Here is a 20,424-nt window from a genome sequence, read left to right as displayed (position 1 = left end):
TGCAGTCAAGGCATTGAAGGGTTCCGGTTTGGTGGCCGCGGGATTAGGTCTCTGCTTTTTGCAGATGATGTGGTCCTGATGGCTTCATCTGGCCGGGATCTTCAGCTCTCACTGAATCGGTGATATCCTTTACACACTGATTTCGGTTTTTGATGCAGTACCACCTGAGGGATCAAAGGTCCGTAATATCATCGCTTAAGTGCAGTGATTTCTCCAGATTCTCTGAACCTTTTGATGATTTTACGGACAGTAGATGTTAAAATACCTAAATTCCTTGCAATAGCTTGTTGAGAAATGTTTTAAAACTGTTCGACAATTTACTTACAAATTGGTGACCCTCGCCCCATCCTTGTTTGTGAATTACTTAGCATTTCATGGAAGCTGCTTTTACACCTAATCATGGCACCCACCTGTTCCCAATTAGCCTACACACCTGTGGGATGTTCCAAATAAGTGTTTGATGAGCATTCCTCAACTTTATCAGTATTTATTGCCACCTTTCCCAACTTCTTTGTCACGTGTTGCTGGCATCAAATTCCAAAGTTAATGATTATTTGCAAAAAAAAATGTTTATCAGTTTTAACATCAAATATGTTGTCTTTGAAGCATATTCAACTAAATATGGGTTGAAAATGATTTGCAAAACATTGTATTCCGTTTATATTTACATCTAACACAATTTTCCAACTCATATGGAAACGGGTTTTGTATGTATATACTATATTTATATATGTATATCAGTGACATGCGATGAACTTTATACCAGGTGAGACATAGATACTTTCTAACTTAAATTCATATGTGCATTGTTGATTTAGTTTGCACATTAAAATAACAGGAAAAAGCAGGGAGTAATTTGTTTAAAAAAAAAAACGTTATCATAATGATATTATGATATGATACATGGGTCCAAAAAGTATTTGATAACGTTTTTATTAAATACATTTTGATCCCATTTGCTTTTAACAAAATAAATCAAGCATTGTGAGTGTATCATACCTTTTTGTATTTGTATCTGAAGCAGCAATAGCTATCCTCCTTGAAAATCTACTTTGTATGATCACATTCATTTTGTCTTAAAGTCCAGATTCGAGACGTATTTCATCTTTCGAGACGTATTTCATATTGGCAGACACATTCATTTCATTCAATTTCATTCCAGGCTATAAATAATTTTTGCATCTGACAAAAGACAACCACAAACGCTGGCAAACAAATGCCATGTTTGTCATGAATACAGCTTAAAAAAAGAAAGTCTGGCTTCCGCTGGAAAGACGTGTCTGCTGATTGAGCGCCCCCACTTCTCCCAGTGTGGCGAGTCAGAGTATTGCTGAAGTATTGAACTGCAAGTTGACAATATATCTCCCCTTACTGTGCTGCCTCATGGCCCACCTTTCCCTGGTGAAAACACAAACGCGCCCCCTCACACGCACACGCTCAATATACTTTGTGTGTAGCCGTGGAGGCACCGCCTGTGTCTGCCTCACTTCTTGTCTGCCGCGTTATTTTGATCTGGAAACACGGAATTTCCGCAATTTTGACCATGAAAGATATCAAAATAAATAGGAACCACAGGAAAATCACATAGAAAGCATAGCCCAAAAGAGAAATATTCATGTTGGCGGTATGGGAGAAAAGAATAGAAGATTAAAATACATTTAAAAAAAAAAAAAAAAAAAAATCGGTCTTAGCCTGGGCCCTGGAGTGGGGGTGCAGACTGAGGCCAAGGGGAAAAAAAACAACTCATAGCCATAGTACACATCCCTCTTACATGTGTGTAAGAGGGAAACATCAAACATCAAAGAACACAGAGGACATTAAAGACATTAAAGCAGCAGATACAACCAGACACTTCTACATACAGCTATGAATAAAAAGTAAAAGAAACATATCCACTGTGGTGGCCTCTGCGGTGTTCCACGCCATCGTCCGCTGGGGAGGAGGGGGGATGGCCAGAGACAGAAGCAGACCCAACAAAGCAACCAAGACAGCCGACTCCACTCTCGGCCAATGTCCAGTCCGCATGGATGAGCGAGGATACGTCCAAGGAGACTGAGGTGTCCGACACCTGCTCACCCAGTCAAGACACCGCGAAGCCTCTACGTCCCAGTCCGTCTGTCAGTATGATGATTATATATGTGCATTAAAACATTCATCTTCATACTGCATTCATATATGCTACTTTTAAACTTTCATGCAGAGAGGGAAATCACAACCAAGTTAATTGACGAAAAGTGTATTTATAAAAGTTATTAAGCAATGGCACAAACATTCAAGTCATTTCCAATACATGAAGTGCAAGATTGTCAGAGACATTTTAAGTGTCAAATAAAAATTAGCTGCATAATAGAAAATCAAAAAGTATTCTTCCCTCATTATCTGGTAGGTTACGACGAACGTTATGAAATTCTCTTCATTCTCTAGTGAGTGACTTTTCAAATAATGCTACATATTATCTGTAATGCTACTTTTTATAGCAACACTTTTGCCCCAAACTTGATAAATTACGGTTGTCTGTTCGACATATTCCCACTTGAAGCCGAACCACCGCCAGACGATGGAACCCTGCTGTTTTTATTGGGAATTAAGTCTTCCTCCATTTGTTACCAGATCCGCACCTTCTTTCTCTCGTTTTCCCACTCGTGCAGCTACGTTAGCAGCTAACGTAGCCCAGTCTGCTACCTCTCTGCTCGGCGAGGGCGGACACGTATGTGACGTATGACGTGACAGTATGTAAGAATGTGCGCCTGTTTGTCTGTGAGAATGAGAGACAGGAAAGAGTGAGAAGAGCCTGAAGTGTAATGCCCGCAGCTAAAAGCAACTGCGTGAGAACGTATACTCGAATATTACGATATAGTCATTACAAGTATATAAATACATATACGATATGTATATAAATATACATATATATATATATATATATATATATATATATATATATATATATCCATCCATCCATTTCGTACCGCTTATTTAAAATTGTAATTTAGTAAACTAAACCAGGCCGTATTGGCATGCGTTGCAATGTTATTATTTCATCATTGATATATAAACAATCAGACTGCGTGGTCGGTAGTAGTGGGTTTGAGTAGGCCTTTAACAGATTTTGATGAAAATCAGTAGCGAGTAGCGAGCTGAATGTAGATAAATGGAGCGGAGTAATAGTAGCTTTTATTCTGTATAAATATACTCAAGTAAAAGTAAAAGTATGTTGCATAAAAACTACTCTTAGAAGTACAGTTTATCCCAAAAGTTACTCAAGTAGATGTAACGGAGTAAATGTAGCGCGTTACTACCCATTTCTGTTCTGTTTCTATTTACCATTTACAGAACGTGCCAACTTCACTGGTTTTTGGTTTTGCATATATAAGGGCATTAAAAAGCGTTAAATGAGATGTACTTAAACATGTAGAAACCCTGTTAGTTGATTTTGATACAAGTGAGGGAATGATTTGTTTCAGAAAATGTCAGCTAGATGAAGTCATCATTCGAAGGTACATTAAGAACTATAATCATGTTTCCTGTTTTTTCACACTGTTGCAGAGCAGACAGGTCATTCTCGATGATAATTCATTCACCTTCTGAAGCAGCTGGTGCTCTCTCTGTGATGATAACGTTCTACTCCTTTTGCTTCCCATCTTCTTCTTCTTCTTCTTCTTCTTCTTCTTCATCATCTATTCTACTGGACAACTACCTGGTTGTTGCTCACTCCCTCTTCGTCCTGCTCCTCACTCCCTCCTCACCCCCCCTTGATGACCGCAGTGACTGCCGGGTGAAGTTATGGAACTATGTGCCTGGCTTAACCCCCTGCCTTCCTCGTCGGGTCCTCGCCATCAAGAGCCGAGCCACCAGCCTCCCATGATGACCACCTTCCCTCCTCCCTCTGGTATTCTCTTTTTTCCTTCTTTTCCTTTCCTCAAGCGCCTTTTCATGCTACTATCCTTTACTACTTTTCGGTTCTTTTTAATGCTTGCTGCCCCTTTTTTCTACTCTCCTGCCTTTAAGCTGCCGGTTCAGGCGTATCCCCCTGAGAACCAGCATGCTGTGCAGTGGACATGTATGGTTTTTTTTTTTCTTCTAAATGGCCACTGCAGAGGACGCTGCCTCTCAGGAGGATAGAGCTGTTCTTCTTCCTCACATACATGTGGAAATTAGAAAGATACCCTAAGTAAGGTATACTCTTTCTCAAAACATGCATTTCCAATGAATTAAAGGGGCCCTTTGATGATTTCAATTTACATTTAAACACTTCTTTGTGGTCTAGATCAGTCTTTCTTAACTATAGGGGCGCGAGCAACACCCTGGAGGGCTGCCCAAAAATATACCGTTTTTCCTTGAATAGCCGCCGGGCGCCAATTCATTTAAAACCTTTTCTCACTCCTGTGCTTATTCAAGGCATGCGGTAATAGTAAGCAGGCGGTAATAATTTTAAAACCTCTTCTCACCCCTGCGCTTACCAATGGTATGCAGTAAAAAATTGAGTGTGATATAAAAAAATAAATTAATAATTATTCTGCGGCCGCAGCCCGGTGGTTGGGGACCACTGCTCTACAACACGTCGTCGTCGCACCCCCCTTTACACCATGCTATCTGCGTGCCGATCAGACGCATGCAAATCACTGCTTCTCATACAAGATTGCAATGCATACTTGGTCAACAGCCATACCTTTTACACTGATGGTTGTGATATAAACAACTTTACACGCGGTCTCAACCGGCACACAGAGAGGTGGGGTTGGTGTATAATATAGCCAAGAGTCATGGATGCATTGGAATTCTGGGTAATTCTTATGTTGCATTTAAAATTTGTTACAGAGCCAATGTTCTCCAGAAATGTGTTTGGTGTGGGTTCACAGAGTGTGGCGCATATTAGTAAGAATGTTAAAGACAAATTGTTTTATATCACAACCATCAGTGTGATCTGTATGGCTGTGGAACAAGACCACTGTTTTACACATAGTAAAAGCTAAAAAAAAAAAAAAAACTCCTCTGCCAATTTGGAAATGACGACAGGGAAGCGTCACTCGTGACGTCACGACTTTGATCCGGCGGTAAAAGTAAGCATGCGCTAATAAATTTGGGGAGCGAGTTCGACCTGCCAGTAACTCAAGTCAGGCACATATTACATGCCCGGTGGCTATTCAAGGGAATACGGTATATTCCAGTCAGTTGTAATACACTTTCCCACCACGTGCGGCAGTAATGACAATATCAATAAATCTGAAGAAGCCTGGGGCTTAAGTCATAGAAAAGTTTCTTAGGCGCAAAAATTATGACTAATGTGACTTAAATTTTACCGACCGTTTATTTTGAAAACATATACAGTATTTATTGTTAATTTAGTTAGCATCAGTTTTTTGAGTCCCTTCTTTTGCAGTATATTTAATTAGTATTCATTTTTGTAATTAGCCTGATGATAATCTTATTGATTAACACATGCTTTCATATCATTTGACAAGGTTTATCCTGTTGTACTGAAAGTAGGTTAGATATAATTATTGAATACGATTAAAAAGATGACTAATTGTGTGTTAATATTTGAATGGGCCCCGAGCCCCTCTGTCATGGAAAAGCTGAGCCCTGAGGTCAAAAAGGTTAAGAGCCCCTGGTCTCGATAATATATATTGGATATGCTCTGGTGTAAATTTTGCTTAAGATTTGCTTTTTTGTTTTTTAATTTCCAAACCAAAAATCCGGAAAAGTGGATTTTAGTGGTAAACTATTTTTTTATTCCAAATGAAAAACAAATGGCCGGTCCGTGTACGTCGCGGCCATTTTTTTCCGTTTGGAATAGAAAATTAGAAAAACATTTTAACGCAATATTTAATCCACTTTCTCCATTTCTAGTTTGATAATTAAAGAAAACAAAACCCGGATCTCCTATCCATTATCTGAATTGATTAATGTGTTTGGACCGGCCATTTTTTTATTCTTCTATTCCAAACAATAAACAAGTGGCCAGTCCCTGTACGTCGCTGAATGTTATGTTCAATTATTTTTCTATCCCGAACAAAAGAACGGAGGGCCGCGACAACACACTGTGTCCAATATTTTCACACAGATAAAAATCATTCATATTTTGGGGTAATTTAATAGTTAAAACAAATTTAAATAATGGATTCCATATTCGGGCTTCACGGTGGGTGAGGGGTTCGTGCGTCTGCCTCACAATACGAAAGTCCTGAGTAGTTAGGGTTCAATCCCGGGCTCGGGATCTTTCTGTGTGGCGTTTGCATGTCCTTCCCGTGAATGCGTGGGTTCCCTCCGGGTACTCCGGCTTCCTCCCACCTCCAAAGACATGCAACAGGGGATAGGTTGATTGGCAACACTAAATTGGCCCTAGTGTGTGAATGTGAGTGTGAATGTTGTCTGTTTATCTGTGTTGGCCCTGCGAGTTGTTCGCGAGTGGCGAATTGTCCAGGGTGTACGCCGCCTTCCACCCGATTGTAGCTGAGATAGGCGCCAGTGCCCCCCGTTACCCCAAAGGGAATAAGCGGTAGAAAATGGATGGGATGGATGGATTCCGTATTCCAATATATGATTCATTATTATCAAAACTAAATGCAGTTTTTTCTACTGATATCATCTCCATAGCTTGTGTATACCAGTCAAAATGTGTTGGACTATCAACCTCTATCCATTTCTTTAATATTACCCTTTTTGTTATTATACATGTTGAAAGAAATGCATTTTTACTTTTTGAAGACACATTACTAAATTGATGGAGCTCCCCAACAATACAAGTTTGCAGTGTCATTGGGATGTTTATGTTAAGGAATTGCTTCTTTTGTTGTTTTCAACCATAACTCTTTTATTCTCTGACATTCCCACAATAAATGAACAAGAGTTGCCTCGGCTATCTACTGCACCAATTTTGAACAGCAGAGAAGATGTAAAATACAATCTATTCAATATCTTAAATTGAGTCAGCATATTTTTAATGCTTTTAAAGGGCTTATTGGCATTTTTCCAAATCTCATTCCATGATATGTCACTTTCATCTAAAATGTTTAAGTCGATCATCCAATTCCGAACATTTCTAGTATGGTGTTCATTTATTATTCCATCAAATAGTTTAATTAATTAATTAATTAAACTATTTTTTTGAACGCTGGGTCAATCGTCTTCTACTTTGGAGCTGTGTTTTGTGCATTTTTGTTGTCTTCTCCGTGATGAGGGTGAGTCATTACACGGTAAATGGCTGACTGAATGATTGTGTAAATGCTTTTGATTAAATGTGAGCAACAGAAAAAATCCTTAAATTAACCGCATCATTGTATAAAGCGCAGGGTTCAAAGCCTGGGGAAAAAAGTAGCCGCTTATATGAAATTACAAAACTTAAAAAAATATACCGTATTTTTCTGACCATAGGGCGTACCGGATTATAAGGCACATTGAAAGGGTCGTATTATATATGTATATATATATACATTATATATATTATTACAGTGGTCTACATAACATGCCATGGTGGTTCTTTGGTCAAAATGTTGCATAGATGATGTTTTACAGGCCATCTACAAACAGCTTTCTGGCCGTCTCTTCAGGATGCGCCGTTTTGTGGGCGGTCGTATTTGTGTGCCTCCACTTCAACAGCGTCTTCTCCCTGTCAGGCATGGTGTATCCGCAGTTTTTAGGGCTTCCATGGCGAGTCTACTGACTGTTCGAACTGTACGCTACTTTGTATTAAAAATGGCAACATTAGAGGATGAATTCCCCGCAACAAGAGGATAGAAAAAGAGAGGGAGCTTATTCACTACAATGGTGGAAGTGCGCAATTTTTCTGGACTTATGCAGATACCAAATACACATCAGCAGGTACCATTAGGTAAGAAAAGTTGTTTTTGCATAACATTGCGAAACAAAATGCCAGGTAATGTCTCCTAATAGGTGTTATTTTGGTGTTCTTATACACACACCTTAAAAAAAACGTACGTTGAAGCACAGTAGATCTGACTACAATAGTCGTAATGCTGCTACAATCCATCAAGCGGTGCGGCTTCATAGCTTACCAAAGTATTACTAAAACATGTTGACAGAGTTTTCAGCACGTAATGTTCTATATTCTCAATGAAACATCAAGGTTGTGGTGTTGCTTGCTAGTGTCATTTATTGAACAAGCGTTAACCTGCAGTCCACACTTATCCCTTGTGTGACTGCCATCTACTGGTCACACTTATCATTATACCATGTACCAAATAAAACTGATTCGAGGTTGATAAGCACAACCAGAATTAATACATACAGGCGCACGGGGCTCTTAGGCGCAGTGTCCATTTTGAGAAAATTAAAGGATTTTAAGTGCACTTTATGGTCCGAAAAATGGGTCTTAAGAAATAATAAGCAATAGTTTGCATTACCTTGTTTGCTTTGTGTAACAGTAAGATTTTGGAACAGTTTGACATTCAAGTATTAGTCATGGTTTTCAAAATGACAAAAATGGCGGTGTCCTGAAAGAGACCGCCTCTCATTGATGTTATTTTTCCTCTTGTTTTTTTTTTATTTTGTCTCCTCACTTCCCTTCCCCATGCGCAGCGACAAGAAGGTGAAGATCTGGCTGTCAAAGGTGTGGAGGAAGAGATGACGACGCGAGCGATGGCGGTTTTTCATGCAGCGTCAGATGTCAGCTGTGATTTGTGACCCACGCCGCCGCCACCCCCCAACCCCCCCCTCCACACTCCTCTTCTCGCCGCCAAGGCAAAGCTTTTTTGTCACTGTGAAAAAACGGAACATTTCCCTAAAAGACAATGTTTCCCTTCAGTTCCCCCCAATGTAATATGAAAGTGACGCAAATTGGACGAGGAACTTGCATCTTCTCCTAACACACCTGATGTCGTTTGAAGGAAAAGATCCACATCCTGCTCTTTCAACTGCTTTTGGACAAAAACAAAAAAAAAAGCAGAAGAACTTTGGAACTTTTTGTGTGAAAGTCATCAATTTCTCCAATCAGGATTATTTTTATTACCTGACATCCTGGTTTGTTGATTTTTCACCCGCCTTTATTATGACCAGCAAGAAGTTCTGACCTTCCATTTCCCTACCTCAGTTGTTTGGAACTTGGCTCCGGCGTGGGCGAGGACATATTTATGAGTCTCTTCGTGCAAAAACCTGGTGCTTGCCTCTTCTTGCTCTTCTTCGTCGTCCCTGCGGACGCATCCGCTGGTTATCAAGACGGTCTGGCTGCTGACCTTGTAAACGGGGAAGCATGCATCCAGTAGCAGGAAGGAGGTCATGCTGTCCCTGGAGGATCTCAGCGGAGTTCATGTTCTTTGGCGGGAAGTACTACGGCAGCAGAAATAGGAACCACCCCTGAAGACAACTGTGGTCAGGTGCTTTGGTAACTCCACTTTTCTATGCTGCGTGTAAAGAGTGGCTCACACATAATATACTTCAAATACTAAATGAACACACCTACTAGTACTCATCTAGTCACGTTACTCGTTACTCGGATACTACAGTGGAACCCCTAATGTCAGTCTAGCACAGGACATTGTTTGCAATTTATACAGTTTTGCGCAGGAGAAATAACACAACAAGAAGTGCTGCAAGGACTTCTTCTTAAAACAATTGTTTTTTTTCAAGACTTTGTTTTGGGAAAATATTTTAGGACAAAAGAAGACAATATTTTCTGGGAAAAAAAAGTTACTCAAAGGTTGGCTTTTCTTTCTTTTTTTCACATTTTTTATCTAAAAAAGAAAAAATAATCTATTTTTAAATATGTTTTTTTCTTTTGTATACAATGTTTCTCATTAGAAATAATACAACAATTTTAAGACAAAAAAGAAGACAATATTTTCTGGGGGAAAAGTTACTCAAAGGTTAGCTATTCTTTTTTTCTTTTTCTTTTTTTTGATTAATATAATTTAAAAAATAAAAAAATACAAATCTTTTTAATGGCTTGAATTTAAACAATTCCTTTGTCCAATACCTATTTTTGGACAAAAAAGAAGACAATAGTTTTGTGAAAACATTTTACTCAATGGTTTTTAAAAAAAATATATTTTTTCATATATTATTTAAAAAAGAAAAATGTATCTCTTGTATGATGTATGATGTATATTTCTATTTCCATACAATTTTCCTTAATAGAACAAGAAATATTGCAATGACTTAAATTTAAAAGAACCCTTTTTTAAATACCTATTTTTGCGGAAATATTTTAGGAGAGAAAAAATTAGACAAAATCAATCTTTTTTATTGTTTTATTTTTCTTAAATAATTAAAAAAAAATGCATTGCTATACAATTGTCCTTAGTAGAAACAGTAGAACAATAAATATTGCAATAAGTAATAATAATAATAATAAAACAACCACTTTTTTCCAGATGTAATTTTAGAAAATTATTTTCAGACAAAAAAGAGGTACAATTAATCACTTTTGGGGGAAAGAGTTAAACAAAGCTTGGCTATTTTTGTTTTCTTTAATCAAATGAATGTACTATCTAAAAAAGACAAAATGTATGTTTATTTTTTTTTTTTTCTGTAGATTTTGTTTTTTCCAATGTCTATTCAATTTTCCTTAGTAGAAATAATAAACACAAGAAATGTTGTAATGACTTGAATTTGAAACAACCACTTTTTTTCAATACATTATTTTGAGCAAATATTTTAGGACAAAAAGACAAAATTAATATTTCTTGGGGGGAAAAAATAAATAACAGAAATTTAAAAAAGCTAGTTTTTTTCTTTAATCGAATTAGTTTGTTATCTAAAAAGGACAAAATGTAAATATATATATATTTTGACCTAAAACAATCCCGTTTTTTCACTTACCTATTTTCGGCGGAAATATTTTAGGACAAAAAAAAGACAATTAGAATTTCTTGGAGGGGGAAAAATTTTAACAAAGCTTGGCTAGTTTTTTCTTTAATCAAATGGATTTATTATTTTAAAAATACAATTTGTATCTTTTTTTTTACATAATAAATTCAGTTTTGTTTTTTAATTTGTATGCAGTTTTCCTCAGTAGTAATAATGGAAATAGAAATACTTTCATCACATTTTCAGGAAAATATTTTAGGGGGAAAAATGACAGTGTTTTAAAAAAAGTTACTCTAAGGCTGGGTTTTTTTTCTCTTCAATCAAATGAATTTGGTATCTACAAAAAAAGGCAGTTCTTAATTTTTTTATATATTTTTTTCTTCAGTCGATTAAAATAATTGTATAAAACAAATGTAATCTTTTTTTTTTTTTTTTTTAGATAATTTCATTTGATTGAAAAAAGAAAATAATCCAACGATTTAGTAACTTTTCCCCGTCTTTATTAATCAATTATTTATTTTTTAGGGCCAGTGACAACAAACAGTCCCTCGAGGATTTTGCGATGATATTGATGATACACATGATATTGATCACGCAAATTCTGCAAATTATGCACGACCTCACAACTCTGTCCACAAAGTGTTGTTCCCATAGTAATGTCCTTTAGGATCAGGGGACTCAAACTCAATATATACCTGGGAGCCACTGGATGCAGAAACTGGGTGAGGCTGGGCCGCAAGAAAAGATTTCTTAAAAAATCTAACATGCATTTTTTAATGAATTCACCTTCTATGAATGGCTTTCCCGCCCTAGCAACATACTTGCCAACCCTCATGATTTTTCCGGGAGACTCCCGGATTTCAGTGCACCATTTTACAGAATTTGTCCCAATTTTTACCCGGCCGACATTATTAAGGGCTGCCGTGACTGCACTGCCTTCAACGTCCTCTACAACAGTGGTTCTCAACCTTTTTTCAGTGATGTACCCCCTGTGAACATTGATTTAATTCAAGTACCCCCTAATCAGAGCAAACCATTTTTGGTCAGAAAAAAAGAGATAAAGAAGTAAAATACAGCACTATGTCATCAGTTTCTGATTTATTAAATTGTATAACAGTGCAAAATATTGCTCATTTGTAGTGGTCTTTCTTGAACTATTTGGAAAAAAAAGATATAAATATAACTAAAAAACTTGTTGAAAAATAAACAAGTAATTCAATTGTAAATAAAGATTTCTACACATAGAAGTAATCATCAACTTAAAGTGCCCTCTTTGGGGATTGTAATAGAGATCCATCTGGATTCCAAACATTTCTTCACAAAAAAAGAAATCTTTAACATCAATATTTATGGAACATGTCCACAAAAAATCCAGCTGTCAACACTGAATATTGCATTGTTGCATTTCTTTTCACAGTTTATGGACATACATTCATATTTTGTTGAAGTATTATCCGATAAATATATGTATTAAATATTTATGAATAGCTGCTGTTTTCTAGAAGATTTTTAACAAATTTCACTTGTCCCTTGGCATACCCTCGCATACCATCACGTACCACCAGAGGTACGCATACCCTCAATAAGAGGACTACTGCTCTACAATTTGTCATCGTGCACGCTTTTACATCACTCAACCAATGTGACAGCAATGCATCATGTTGTGTGAGACCTGTGCAGAACAACGTTAGTGGCTGCAAGACGTAGTTGGGCAACAGCCATAGAGGTCACACTAAGGGTGGCCGTATAAACAACTTTAACACTGTTACAAATATGCGGCACACTTTGAACCCACACCAAACAAGAATGACAAACACATTTTGGGAGAACATCCGCACCCTAACACAACTTAAAACACAAGACAACAAATACCCAGAACACCTTGCAGCCCTAACTCTCCCGGGCTACAATATACACCACCTCAACCGACGCAAGTAGGGAGGGTGGGGTGCGGGGGGTTGGTGGTAGCGGAGGTGTGTATATTGTAGCCCGGAAGAGTTAGGGCTGCATGGGATTCTGGGTATTTATTTTGTTGTGTTTATGTTGTATTACGGTGCGGATGTTCTCCTATAATGTGTTTGTCATTCTTGTTAGGTGTGGGTTCACAGTCTGGCACATATTTGTAACAGTGTTAAAGTTTTTTTTATGGCCACCCCAAGTGTGACCTGTATGGCTGTTGATCAAATATGTCTTGCAATAGCACACGTGCGTACTGCACAGCGAGATGCAACTTATAACTGGGCTTGCATGCTGTCTGTACAGGATGTAGAGGGCGTTAAAGGCAGTTCACTTATGGCACTCCCTGAATATTGTTGATTTGGTATAAATCGGTAGGGATTTCGAGAGAATGGATACCCTGAAATTCAGGGGACTCCCGGGGACGTTGGCAAGTATGACGCTGTCAAGCGCCGTTCATAATAAACTTGCGGGCCGTACCAACATTAAATTGTCATATCAAAGTGCGGGCTGCAAATTAATGTGGCCCGCGGGCCACATGTTTGAGACCCCTGATTAAGAATATTTGTATCGTTTATTGAAATAGTTTTTTTCTCACCTAAAGGCTAAGATATATTTTTCTTTGCTGTATAGTAGCACGTATACTTTGTTTGAAGCCTATTTTGTACGTTTGTCTGCTATGTTGATCAGATGCTTGTGTTCTTTCATTGCTTTTTTTCAGCAAATTACATACAAATACATAGGAAAAAATCACAATGTTTAATGCAACTTTCACTTTCTCAGCAATTTTATTGGAACAAAAACCCAAAAGTGCACTTTTCATTGCAATTTTTGGGAGGATTCTCTGCAAATTCAGGCATCTCAGCAAGATCCTGGGGGAATGACTGATAAAATACTGTCAGTGTTTAAACAACTAATTCTTAATTCCAGATTCCTAAATTCACAAGTTAGGCAATGTTAATGACAAAATAAGCCTTCCAACATTGCAACTTTTGCTGCAACTCTTTTAGAATGCTGCTAAGAAATCAGACGTTTTATGCTGCGAAAATCACAAAAAACGACTGCAAAACTCTGAAAGGGACACATTTTAAACACTTTAACATTATTTTCAATGGGGAATTTTGACTTTAGAGGTTCCACTGTTTTCGAAGTCCTCACACCAGATCAGATCACAGAGTTTTAGGACACAAACGCACTCAGCCAGCCTCATTTGTAGGTGAAGTGTAATCAGCCACACCTAGCGCCACCTATCCTAAGCATGTACGCCAGTTCAATGCAAGTAGTCCTACCGAATAATGATACCTCCCCCCGCCTACTTCCAGCTGCTCGCAACCACTGCGGTTCTCTGAAGTCAAATTTAATTAGCGCTCTCACATGTCTCCCAGTTGGTCTGCAGAAAAGATTATTTGGGGGGAAACCAGGTTATAGTGGAGGGATTTTTAAATCCCTCTTCCACCTACACTTCTATTCAAAGACAGGATATTTAGTGTGCATTGATAAAACGCACAGCATAAATTATAATTGTGAAATCTCACTTCATTGTGCAGTTCTGTGTCTTGCCAGGTAGCTTTAAAAGTCCAATTGAATTTTAAAAAGTCTGTCATTGGTCAACTACAAAGTACCAAACCTTTATACGGTATTTTTCGGACTATAGAGCACATTGGTATTTAAGCCGCACCCACCAAATTTTTGAAGAAAAACATATTTTTACATATATTAGCCACACCGGACTACAAGCTGCAGATATAAACCGGTACGAAAGATTCTGTAAATGTTTATTTACATACTTTAACTGTTTCCAAACGGTGCCTGAAACACAGCAGTAAAACGGGTGCTCAAACAAAACAGAAGTCATCGTCATGAACCTACTACCTGCCCAAGCTCGCTGTCCAATCAGCTAAAACAGACTTAGTAACTCTACGGTGACATGTTGGTGAATTTAAGGAACTGAAACAATACAAAAAGAATGCCGTTGTAAGTTAATAATACTAAAAAAAGAAAGTTAGCATGTTAGCTAATCCTAATGACGCAAGCTAGATTACATTACGATAACACGTACAAATTTGCATGAAAACTCTCCTACAGACATCACACATTCACATATTTTACACATATTGTCAAACTTACAAAAACGCGGTTTGGAGTCATGAATGAAGAATCCGTATGAGTAGAAACGCTATGACAGTTATACTTCCGGTTCAAGGCACAAAACAGTGTAAGGCAAGGTAATTTTTTGTATAGCACGATTCGTGCACAAGGCAATTCAAAGTGCTTTACAGAAAATTAAAATAAGTAAAAAAAAAAATCTGAAGATACAATCTTAAAAACAATCATAATTAATGAAAATAAATCAAATGCTCTAGATCAAGTACTTTCAGTAATCAAATGCACAAAAGTGTTTTTAGGCTGGATTTGAACATTGCCAACGTTGAGGCACGTCTCACATATTCAGTAAGACTCTTCCAGGTTTTAGGAGCATAAAACTAAAACACAGTCTCACCATGTTTGGTCCTCTACATATTCAAGCTGCTGCACCTGCAGTGAGTAAATTATTTCAAAAGACGGCGCCAAAAACACAAAGAATAACACACCTTGTTCAGTATCTCTGTTGGTGGAACAATAAAGCTATTTGTTGAATTCAAAACATCATGGCCGTCAGCGGAGAAAAATCCCTAAATTAGTCGAACCGTTTTATAATCCGCAGGGTGCAAAGCGTAGGTAAAAATTAGCGGCTAATAGTCCGGAAAATACGGTCGTTTCATTACAGTGATTAACTGGGAGTGTTTATATTTTTTTGTGCGAGGAGAAACTCAGGTACGGGTGGTTGGATCATGTCCGTTTGAGTCATCTCTTAATCTTGTGATTGTTTTTGAAATGTTATAGTTTTCAAATGCCTTTTTGTTTACTTAAAAAAAAAAAAAGGGTACTGTCCGTGCTTCAACCATGTCATAACATTTCTACATTCCTTTGTTTTTATCCATACTTTTTTCTGTATATACTTTTTTGTCAAAATCTTAATATTTGGCCAAAGTGTGTACATCTGAGAATGTTTTGGTAAAAAAAAAAGAAAAAAAAAAGTATTGGTATAGGATTTTGCTCGTGGGTCAAATTTGAGGTCAAAGTCTCTCTCCACTGGACTTGCTGTTTGTGCCAACTAATGAACATTTCTGTCCAAACAGGCAGGAAAAGTGGGTCTGATGTTTACGGTACACGCTGGATCGTTTGCACATTTTAAAAGTTCCTTCCTATTTGAGGTTTAGTGCTCAACACCTGCTTGATATCGGAGGAGTTCACCATCTTCCCGTTTCAGTCTGCTCGTCATTCTCTCCAAAATTCCCAAATAAAAGTCAGCTCCACTCCTGAGTGAGTGATGCTGTGTGAAGTGTGATTCCCTAACTTGACATCAGGAGTGTCTACAAAGACAACTTCAAGGCCACGCTGACAAAACAATTGCAGTGAGTTTAGAATAGTCATTGAGTGACAAATACATCGTAATATAATTGAGTGAGTATCACATTTTGTTACGTTGATTGGACGTGATTGTTCCTTAAAGGGGAACTACACTTTTTTTAGAATTTTGCCTATCATTCACTATCATTATGAAAATCATGACAACAGATGTGTTTTTTTAATGCATTCTAACGTGTAAATAAATGCGATCATAAGTCAGCTTACAAAGAGCCTATCGGAGTTGTTCTATTCTGCCTATAAATCCCTTAAAAAAACATCCAAACACCTCCATTAAGGTTTTATATACATGACGTAAGTATATATGTCATGTAGTAACATTTATAATAACATTAAATATTTACGCATTTTGATCATTTTAAGTGTTAATTTAAAAAAACCATCACAATGTTCACTTTTCATTTTTTTTAACAACATTACTAATTATTGCTCACAGAAGACTTGATAATAAAACATCACTTACTGTACAAGGTCTGCTGTCATTAGGATTGTGACTGTTAGGATGTTCATATATTCCCATTTAGATGAAGAATTCTCACAAAGAAAAGAAGGGTGGAACCAAACGTCTTATTGTGTCGTTCTCGCCATTTCCAGGTCTAAATTTGCTGTAAAAGTGTACCAACTTGTCAAAGTACGTCCTCATCCTTCTACTATCCAGGTGATAGGCAGGCTTTATGATGTACAATATAGTTTGACGAGCAAAGAAGAGAGGATGCAGCTGATCAGTCGATCTCGTCAACACACAGGTAGTGATGACGGCGCCACTATAAATAGTTTGTCTGCGTTAGCGATTATAATAACTATAACACTAATACTTGATTAATATACAAGTCACAAAATGTAAATAGAATATTGCTGGTGCTTTTTGGATGTTTTTTTATTGGGTTATTTGGGCGGAATAGAGGTAAGTGGACTTTTGTTACGAGTTGAAATACATTTTTAAAAATACATTGTAATGTCTTTCATGATTGTGAACGATTGGAAAAAGTCCCCCCAAAAATGCAGTTCCCCTTTAAGTCATCCACAGCTATAAAAATTTGAAAATAATATTGCTGAAAAGACTATTTCTAATATTTTTCACGTCTGACAGCCTAGGTATGTTGATTAGCATCATTAAAACTTCCTTTCTTGACGTATTAAATAGAGACGCAAAACAGCTACCACTGTACAATTTTAGTCTTGATAAATCACACTGTACATGCTAAACAAAATAGAATTTTCTGATGGTCAGCGTATATTCTGCACATTCATGAAGACAGACACGCTAAATGGACAGAGCTCCTTATTTTACTCACTTAAGAAGACACAAGTTGGCACGTGTTTTAGAGCACACAAACCTTTTTAGTACAGGGGTGTCCAAACTATGACCCACGGGCCAAGCATTCTCCAACCTCTTCAATTTAGCCCACAAGGCGTCATGAGTTCAACAAAACATCGCACCGCGCTTTCGGATTAATCTTAAATACCATTTGCTGCCATATTGGGGAAAATGCGAGCAAATCAGATCAATGACCCTTGAAAGTGCTGCTAAGTAAAATCACAGCATTAACCTAGGACACAATCTAAACAACCTTCCTTAATCATGGTGCAAATAAAACTATATTGAACTAACAAAGATCAATACAATGGCCACACATAACACACAAAAAAATCTAAATTACACCCATTTAAATCCATCGCAATGCATGATGGGGAAAAATGCTAAACTTTCTCCACACTTTTTTGTTTGGCGCATTTCAGGTGCTTGATATTTCTGATTGATTACAATACTTTAAGGAGGTTGTCACGGAAGTAAACAAGGTAAAAGTTGAACTTTCACGTCCTCTTAATATCCAACTATATTAATTATATACCCATCATATTAATATCATAGGGACACACATACATGTGTGTGTGTGTATATATATATATATACATATATACATATATATACAGTATATATGTATGTATTTATATGTATACATATATATATATATAATATATATATATATATATATATATATATATATATATATATATATATATATATATATATATATATTATATATATATATGCAGTCTGCTTTCGGCCCCCGGCCAAATTTCTTTTAGCCCGATTCAGCCCCCAAATTAAAATAATAAGGGACACTCCTGCTTTAATAGTTGAGGCCCTGACAAATGTCAAATAAATGACTCGTCAGCAGTCTTGAGCTTCATCCAGGGCGTCTAATGACCAACTAATGTGTGCGATCACAGAGTCGAGCCGCGAGTCAAAGGTGATCAGCACTTCACACCCACGCCGACCGACTTTGGCGTGACTCACATTAAGTAGTACCTTTGTCCATAGCTCAGCTTTGCGCCTCACACAAAAAACAAAGTCTGCGTGGTGGAAACTTCCCCGACCTTTGGGGTGAGCTCGCCGTTGCAAGTACACGGCCGTCTCAGCTTTCTCGATAGATGCTTTCCTTTATGCGGGCCCCTGTCACACAACCAAGAGGGCTGCTACCACCTTGCTGCTCTCAATGCTCATCTCTCAAGTCGATATATTATGCAACATGAATGCAGGGTCAAAGGTCATTTGTGCCTTGTATTGCACAGACTGCTCATTTTTAAATGAGTGTAGATGTGTGGAGTTTTTTTTAAACATGCATGTGACCAAGCCATGTATAAAAGTGTTGCAGTGTAAATAATGTAAGTACATATTTAATGACAAATACAACTTTCTCTCAACAGAATAAACATGTGGACAAAACATTTGTCGTGTCTTTCGATGCACTTTTACCTGATAATAAATCGCACTTCTGGTGTTGCCATGGTAACTTATTGTTTACAAGGTGTGTCAGAAAGGTTCTCGGACCCAACATGTCCCCAAATGTGGGGTCCTCAAATGCATTTCTAAACATGAAATAAGACATATTAATGTTTGGTTTGCCAAACCGATGGGTTGTTATTGACAACTGATCTTACAGGAAGTCATCTTGCACAGATTTTTTTATATAAGTAATAATTTCAACAACCTTTCTAACTCAAGGTCCAATTAATCAAAAACCATCACAGATTGTTAAAATATATGATACAAAAACACACAACTTGCCCACTGAATTATGTAGACGTTAGAGATGCGCGGATAGACAATTGTAATATCCGCATCTCCAAAGTCGTCATTCACTCGAACCAACATTTTATCAGGACCTTTCCCGCCCGCTGATTTTCATCAGAGGTTGTCCTCTTTTACCACTCACAGAGCTATTTAATCCTGCTTCACAGAATAACTATAATTGGAACTGCTTGCACTCCCGCAACTATCCAGTAGCATTCATCCTAGTTACAAGAATATGGGCGAGCTGTTAGGCCATTGCCTTTGACATCTTCAACAACAGATATGAAACAAATGTTAGTCTGGCAACATGTCATGTGCAGCGTCCGCAATTACTCGTTCAAGATTGAAAGGCATACTGGGTGATACAGAGTACACTGATGGTTGTGATATAAAAAACTTCAACACTTACTAATATGCGCCACGCTGTGAAGCCACACCCAACAAGATTGACAAACACATTTTGGGAGAAAATCCTCACAGTAACACAACATAAACGCAACACAACAAATACCATTAGTCCTTTGTATTCATGACACTTCCTGAATATATTTTACACCCCCGCCCCCCAACCCCGCCCACCTTACTGACGCACGGGGGGTGGCGGTGTTTGCTGCTAGCGGGGTGTATAAAATAGTCAGGAATCATCATGAATACAAAGGTTTATGGGTATTTGTTGTGTTGCGTTTATGTTGTGTTACTGTGAGGATGCTCTCCCGAAATGTGTTTGTCGTTCTTTATTGGTGTGGCTTCACAGCGTGGCGCATATTACTAAGAGTTTTAAAATTGTTTATATCACAACCATTAGTGTACTCTGTGTCACCCAGTACGCCTTGCAGTCGTGTGCATGTAGCTGTGGAAGCCACACACAACCTGATGCTGGACTGACAAGCAGATCATACATGTTGTAATAGGTGACAAAGCCAATGGATCTATAGCACGCCCCAATGCTTATTATCTGGGTGACTAACGGCAATCATTCAGGAGAATAATAGCGTCTTGTGTCGTCTTCTTCGCTTTATGACACAAGTCTTAAATAGAACTTGGAATGGCAAAGGATACTGATCACAAAACCATGCACATCAACTTTTTCCGGAGGGTCCAACCGCCACCCGCCCGAATCTAATTAAAATCTATTTTTTCATCATGTCAACCGCCCGACC

General features: G+C 37.7%; 1 protein-coding gene across 9 annotated transcripts in view; it reads left to right on the top strand.

Moving 5' to 3' along the window:
• The window catches only part of kif21b (kinesin family member 21B), a 265,011-nt gene extending 252,508 nt beyond the window's left edge, over positions 1–12,503 (top strand). For 8 of the 9 annotated variants that reach the window (XM_061922660.1, XM_061922656.1, XM_061922658.1 and 5 more), the window contains 2 exons: positions 3,763–3,886; positions 8,536–12,503. In XM_061922660.1, coding sequence (XP_061778644.1) covers positions 3,763–3,862 — 100 coding nt within the window. In that variant the 3' untranslated portion in view covers positions 3,863–3,886; positions 8,536–12,503. The remainder of the gene's footprint in view (positions 1–3,762; positions 3,887–8,535) is intronic. The other variant, XM_061922659.1, reaches the window with a different exon arrangement.
• The last annotated feature ends 7,921 nt before the right edge of the window (positions 12,504–20,424 follow it).

This window comes from Nerophis ophidion, linkage group LG16 (genome assembly GCF_033978795.1).
Source record: "Nerophis ophidion isolate RoL-2023_Sa linkage group LG16, RoL_Noph_v1.0, whole genome shotgun sequence".
Classification (NCBI taxonomy): domain Eukaryota; kingdom Metazoa; phylum Chordata; class Actinopteri; order Syngnathiformes; family Syngnathidae; genus Nerophis; species Nerophis ophidion.
This window is presented reverse-complemented; position numbering and strand designations above follow the sequence as displayed.